Here is a 7,045-nt window from a genome sequence, read left to right as displayed (position 1 = left end):
AGGACAATGAGTATAATTTTTTAATTATAAGAGAAAGTAGGAAATTTCAATTGTTTAAATTTAAATAATACTTTTTTATTATTACGTCATCTGTCCTAAATTAAGAAACGATCTTATTATTTTTGGCGTTCTAAATTATAAACTACTGTAGACACTCTTTTTCCGCACATATAAAAATGAAGGGACTAAAGCGTTCAATGATGATTTTTAAAGAAATTCGTTTGGATGACAAGCTAGCAACTGTATGTCTGAATTCAAGCGGACTAGATCGGTGTGCAGTTGTAAACTTGGAATTGAAACGTAATCAGCCACGAATAGCTTATAAAAATATAAAGAGATTGTGATTTAAGTATAAGAAATTGGACTAATTGCATATCTGTCATATTTGTTGAATTATATGAACTAAAATGCATGTTTAGCTTGTTTTTCAATATTTTTGTCATAATTGTTAATGTTCTTAGTCTTTTACCATAATTGCCATGAAATTGAATTACAAAAAATATTTATAGAATGTTTCCACTATTTTTAGTCATTATATGTTAAATCTATTCAAATCTTATGTTATAATCGTATGTTTAGCTATAAACTGCTATGTTTGCCATGTCTGCAATGTTTTTAGTTTTTTTATCATGATTTCTGTAAAATCAACCTAGAAACATGAGTTTAGGATGTTTAAATCAGTTTAAATCATTGTATTTTGATCCCAGAACGTTCCAGTATGTTTTTTCTTGTTTTATGTTGTTTTTGCATGAAAACCGATCCAAACAGCAAACTTCCGTGAACCAGTCGCTATGGCGACACTGCCACCATTTACATTTCCAACACATTATTTTATGAGCTGCATGTATGCTTAAGATGAGATAACTGGATATGTCTTGTAAATACGATACAATCGATAAGTCAAGTACAAGAGTTTTGCTAGTGTCCATCGAACTCAGTATTTTGGTCCATATAAGGTGATATCACCCATAAGCGTGAGAGATTTACCCAATCGGTATAAAATACATTTCCTAATTTAGCTAGGTGGCGACTCTATTTTTTAAAAAATAGATATGAAGTCAGCCATAAGTTTGGGCGAGCGGCCCCTTAACCCCGCTTCGCTAAAAGTTACATTTCCTATTTTAGCTAGCTGTCAATAGTTTTTCTTTTATTTTTTGCTCGGTGGCCGTTAATAGTTTATTCTTACTGTTGGCAGTAGCCATCTATTTTTTTAATTTGCTTTACTTACCTAGAATAAAATAAATAGCCAATTTCTTTTAAACTTTTTTGTTTTTATGGTTAAATTCTTCGACGAAGCACATACATATGTGAATCAAAAATTAGGGACAGATCAAGATCTTTTAAGACTGAAGATGAAACCGTTTAGAGGTTATACCAGTTTTATTATAGTGGTTGTATTTTTATGAAAGTTTTGTATGTCCTTTATCAATATATGTTTGTCTCTTTTTATAAAGGGTTGGTGAGTCTTCTTTTAATTGAAAAATTAAATTCTTATTATGGTAGAGTAGATATGTAATTTTGATTTTTATTTTATAAGACGATATGCGAACAAGACTTTGCATCTTATTTCATATCAGGTTATTAAGAACGTGCATACTCTTTTTAAATTATTACATTCATAACGGCTTAATATTAATATAAGATTATTTGATTATAAAAATAATATATATTAAATATGCATAGTTATCTATAAATGAATTAATTGCTTCATATTATAATATTGAATAAAATCATCTCTAAACATCAATGTAAAATATACCAATAAAAGACTAGTTATTAATATATTATTTATATATGTAAAAGTTATAAAAAAACAAATAAAACCAAAAAATTAGATAAACTAATAAATTTTAACTAATTTAATTATATATTTTCTTGATTATTGTTTCTGTCTAAACGGTCTATTTTTTGGAACAAGAGGGTATTAGGTTAAAGGGTTAATGTTATCCTTCACGTTTTTTTCGATTTAAGCACAAACAATAAAATGTCTCAACTAATAGTACGACCTTTCATTATATGGCATACATAGCATAAAAGTCTAAAACGACGTCGTTTTGGTCATCCGTATGACTAAAAACGACGTCATTTAACAAAAAAAAAAGAAAATATAAAATGCATACCGGATTATAAAATGAAAAGTTTGCAAAGATTTGTACTAATAGATGAGACACTTTTTGATTTGTGCTTAAATCGAAAAAAAACTTAAAAAATTGTGCTATATGGTGACATTAACCGTGGATTAAACAAGTGAAATATCTTATAAATAAGAGATTAGTAATCGTATGTTTGAAACATGTTTAAAATCTTCATAAGTATAGTTATATGAATAGTCTAATGGTAGAAATGTATGTATTTACTAAATGTTTTTTGTTTTCACTCTAATAAAAATATATATTACTACAAATTAATGTTTTGATTGCAGTATTAAATAATACGTGACACAACCCTGTCATGTCTTTGATTAGGTTAAAGATTAACAAATGTTTACTTCAATTATTTGTAAAGCATTGCTAAACAAAAGAATAAGTAAAAGAAGGTAAAAAGAATAAAATAGTAACTAAAATAGTTAAATTATAAAAGAGGCTGTGCGGCTGATGACAGCGCTACATCTGTAAGTCTTCCCGTGTGAACCCCACTTCCAGCCTGTCCTTTCCTCACTATTAAATTCAACTCTTTTCTCTACTTACTTTCTCATTTTATTTTGTTGTCCTAAAATTAAAAAGAAACAAAAATATCACTATTATTTTTACTAGAAATAAGCACTTATAATCCTTAAAACTTACTAATAAATTACCCTAATTTATCCATGACATCATAAAAAAAAATATCATTTAATTAGATATTAGTAAAGCCGATCACTAGTTAAATAAATAAATATTAAACATAAAATTATTTAAACTTTCAAATGCATTTAAATTTTTAATTTATCATATGATAAACACACACAGACAGTTTACACAGACAGTTTATTGTTTGATAAAACGATAGGCAATTAAAATATAAATATCCAATATAAACAAATTATTTAACGATTTTATTCTAATAAAACATAGAGTATTTCAATATACTCTAAAATATTTAGATTTTACCGGTGTAATATGTCAAAAATATAGTGTATTTTTTGAATGTAATTAAAGTAAAATTTAAGAAATATTTTAAGATATTTTATAAACATTAGAAATTAGTAAGTGTAATACTATGTAGGGTTTAAAAGGTAATTAAGAGTTGTGATTATTATATGTGTCTGTTTTTGTAACATAACTTGGCAAGTCTGCTTCTTCAACTTTTCTCCTCTCTAAGCAAAATCTAACTCCTTCCCTTCCAAATAAACACCAACACCATCTCCACCATTTCTCATCACAACACAACAATTTCTCCTCCATTTCTCTTCAATTCTCAGAGCACCATGGATCTCCCCATCTATGGTGTCTCCAAGTTCCTCAGTACTCTCCTCCTCATTCTCCTCCTCTCTGCATCATCTTCCTCAGCATTGCCTCCGTCTTCTAATTCCACAATCAGCTCCAACTCAGTCCTGGTTGCTCTTCTTGACTCCCATTATACTGAGTTAGCCGAACTCGTTGAGAAGGCGCTTCTTCTTCAAACCCTAGAGGAATCTGTCGGTAGACATAATATTACCATTTTTGCTCCGAGAAATGAAGCTTTGGAGCGTCAGCTTGACCCCGAGTTCAAGCGGTTTTTGCTTGAACCTGGTAATCTTAAGTCTCTTCAGACTCTGTTGATGTTTCACATTATACCTAAACGACTTGGATCCCATGACTGGCCGGTTCTTAAAGCTAAGCCCGCTAAGCATACCACTCTCTGCAACGATCATCTTCATTTAATTACTAAATCTTCCGGCAAGAAAGCCGTCGACAGTGCCGAGATTCTCCGGCCCGACGATGTTATCCGACCCGACGGAGTTATCCATGGGATTGAGCGGCTTTTAATTCCGCAATCTGTTCAAGAAGACTTCAACCGGAGAAGAAATCTCAGATCTATTTCAGCTGTTTTACCAGAGGGCGCACCGGAGGTGGATCCGAGAACCCACAGGTTAAAGAAACCGGCAGCTGCCCAAGTTCCAGTGGGTGCACCTCCTGTTCTACCCATTTTCGACGCAATGTCACCGGGTCCTTCACTAGCTCCGGCGCCGGCTCCGGGACCCGGCGGGCCTCACCATCATTTCGACGGTGAGAGTCAGGTTAAAGACTTCATCCAAACACTTCTGCTGTACGGTGGGTATAACGAAATGGCTGATATTTTGGTTAACTTGACTTCACTGGCTACTGAAATGGGTCGGCTAGTTTCAGAAGGGTATGTTTTAACGGTGTTAGCGCCCAACGATGAAGCTATGGCTAAGCTAACGACGGACCAGTTAAGCGAACCGGGTGCGCCGGAGCAGATTATATACTACCATATCATACCGGAGTATCAAACGGAGGAAAGTATGTACAATGCGGCCAGAAGATTTGGGAAAATTAAGTATGACACTTTGCGTTTGCCGCATCAGGTTATTGCCCAAGAGGCGGACGGGTCTGTCAAATTCGGATCCGGTGACGGGTCTGCTTATTTGTTTGATCCGGATATCTACACTGATGGGAGAATTTCAGTTCAAGGAATTGACGGTGTTTTGTTCCCGGAGGAGGAGAAAGAATCCGTTGCTAAACCGACCACCACCGCCACCGCCTCAGTCAAGGCTGTCACTCAGCCCAGGAGAGGTATATTTTTCTTCAATTATACTATTTTTAGCTAATTTGATGATGAAAGTTTTAATCTATATATGTTGTAAATTAATTAATTTTAGGGTTAATTTTAGTGTCGGTGCAGGGGTTAGGTGGAGTTAATTTGTGATTAGTGGCTAATTTATCCTTTTAATTGATTGAGATTGTTATATGTGGTGATTAAAATTAGTGTTTGGTGGTGGGACAGATAAGAGAATAATACCCACTTCTTGCAAATGCTGTAGCCTTTTTAATTGAGTTTGCTTAGCATCTTCTATAACCTGCATCTCAAGCATTGTAGTAATTAGATCCAATTTAGGTTAGTGGAGGGTTTAATGATAATTTTGTTATTATTAATTGTGTTTTGGATGCTAATTGCCAAAACGGTGCGTATTTAGTTTCGAGTTGAAGATGATGAATTAGGATGTTTTTTATGTAGTTGGTATAAGAAGTCAAAAACATTCTATAATGCAAGTGTAATCAAGAACACCATGGCCCTTGCCAGTTGCCACCTGAGAGCGGCGGCAAAGAGGACCATGTGGTGGTAGTGAACAAAATCCAGAGAAGGGTCATTTCGGTTTCAAAACTTGTCTGCTCGAATAAATTAAATTCACAATTTCTTATTATTTCATTTCGATTCGAGTCTATTTGATCTAATTTAGAAAATTTCGGAGTCTAGTTAATATTAACTGATCAAATTAGATATATTTAATTAGGCGATACAAATTCATGAACCGGAACGACCGGAATCGAACGAGTAGCATATAGATCCAAGGGGGGAGTTAAACATATAGCTGTGAGCCACATTCTACAACCCCACCACCCCAACAAAGACGCCAACAATAGCTAGTCAATAATTTAACTTCTACACCTTATTGTTATTATTATGATTGTGGAATATCTCTATTATAAGCTGGCATGCATGATTTATTCTGTCTTTTTTATTAATGCTATTACAAATATTTAATTAACTCAATCAACTGGTAGTAGTATTTGATTATTAATTTAACCTTAGTTGACTTAAATTTTTTTGTTAATTTTTGCAGGGAAATTAATGGAAGTAGGGTGTAGATTGTTTGGAGCTTTTGCACAATTCAGTACATGTGATCAACAATGAAATCTCTGCACAGCTTTAATAATATTAGTAAAGATGGAAAAATTGGACAAATGGTGAGTTAGTTTAGTTCTTCTTTTTTACTGTCTTCAATTTTTGAAATTTACTGAATTACTTCAGTAATTGTTTACCTTATTTTACTATGTAATTTTTCAGGAAACTTTTGTGTAATAAAAAATTCAGAAGTAGAAGGGAATATGGAGCAATTGGCTTTGTATGATTTTCTCAGAATTCCCACAAAAAAAGAGAGAGTTTGTTGTTATTTTGTTATAATTACTGTAATTACTATATATCAATTTTTTAATTAATTTTTCTTCTTAATTTTATTTTGTGTATCAATGTATGCATGAACATACTTTACTTTTTTGTTTTCTTTAAATATTTCTAGACCTAAACACAGGTTGTCTTCAATTTTGGGCTGTCTTTGCTTGTGAATCAAACTAAAAAGATTTTCTATTTCGTTGTCAATTAATTTTGTGGCTACAGAACAAAACTTTATTTGGTATTTCATTTTAATTAACAAATACTATAAAATAAAATGCGAAAATATTGAATTGTGACAGCACAAGTAGCTGGTCCTTCACATTGATGCCTTTTGTTGCCAAGTAATAAAATGAATAATTAGAAAAAAAGAGTAATAAAGTGAGAAAACCTAACCTATCATTATCAATTATTGGTAGAAGTATAGCTATTTACAACTTTTATTGAGTGAAAGCTAACTCTTATTAATGCATGAACAATAATAACTCTTAACTATTGTTTTAAATATTTAGCTCTTAATTAATCACACCCAAAAAACATTAAAATTAACAATGTAATACATGTGGTGGGGCATTATTGACTTTATTGGATTATTTTCTTTTGTTCTTTTCTTTGATTAATTAATTAGTAGACCTAACCATAAGTTGCTAATTAAGAAAAATCAAAATGAAATTAAAATAAAAGAGAGAGTTAAATACTATCAATTAACTCACCAAATTTATATGTCTTGATCAACAAATAATATATGTAATAAAATAAATAAAAAATGAAAAGAAAAAAGAGCAAAAGAGGAGGTAAGGTAGTAGAAAAGTCCAAGAGCATGACATCAAAATTATATATTTAGTAAAACAAGTGGTTAAAAGGAGAATTATTCTTATGCAAATAAAATACATCTTAGCTACATTGGCTATTAAGTTGCATAAAATGAAAGGAATCCTATTTCTTGAGGTTA

The 7,045-nt window shown here is 31.8% G+C and overlaps 1 protein-coding gene across 1 annotated transcript; it reads left to right on the top strand.

Annotated features, from left to right (window-relative positions):
* The first annotated feature begins 3,242 nt into the window (after positions 1 to 3,242).
* LOC126677242 (fasciclin-like arabinogalactan protein 16) lies at positions 3,243 to 6,140 on the top strand. The gene is made up of 3 exons (XM_050371775.2): positions 3,243 to 4,715; positions 5,765 to 5,888; positions 5,989 to 6,140. The coding sequence occupies exons 1-2, from the start codon at positions 3,407 to 3,409 to the stop codon at positions 5,833 to 5,835; spliced, it is 1,380 nt and encodes a 459-aa protein (XP_050227732.1). The 5' UTR covers positions 3,243 to 3,406; the 3' UTR covers positions 5,836 to 5,888; positions 5,989 to 6,140.
* Positions 6,141 to 7,045: the final 905 nt, after the last annotated feature.

Source organism: Mercurialis annua, linkage group LG4, assembly GCF_937616625.2.
Source record: "Mercurialis annua linkage group LG4, ddMerAnnu1.2, whole genome shotgun sequence".
Lineage (NCBI taxonomy): Eukaryota > Viridiplantae > Streptophyta > Magnoliopsida > Malpighiales > Euphorbiaceae > Mercurialis > Mercurialis annua.
The sequence above is the reverse complement of the archived record's forward strand: the minus strand, read 5'-3'. Positions and strand labels throughout refer to the sequence as shown.

Coding starts and splice junctions, on each gene's coding strand:
- LOC126677242 (XM_050371775.2), top strand. CDS start 3,407: ATGGATCTCCCCATCTATGGTGTCTCCAAGTTCCTCAGTACTCTCCTC. Junction 4,716..5,764: donor TGTCACTCAGCCCAGGAGAG/GTATATTTTTCT, acceptor TAATTTTTGCAG/GGAAATTAATGGAAGTAGGG.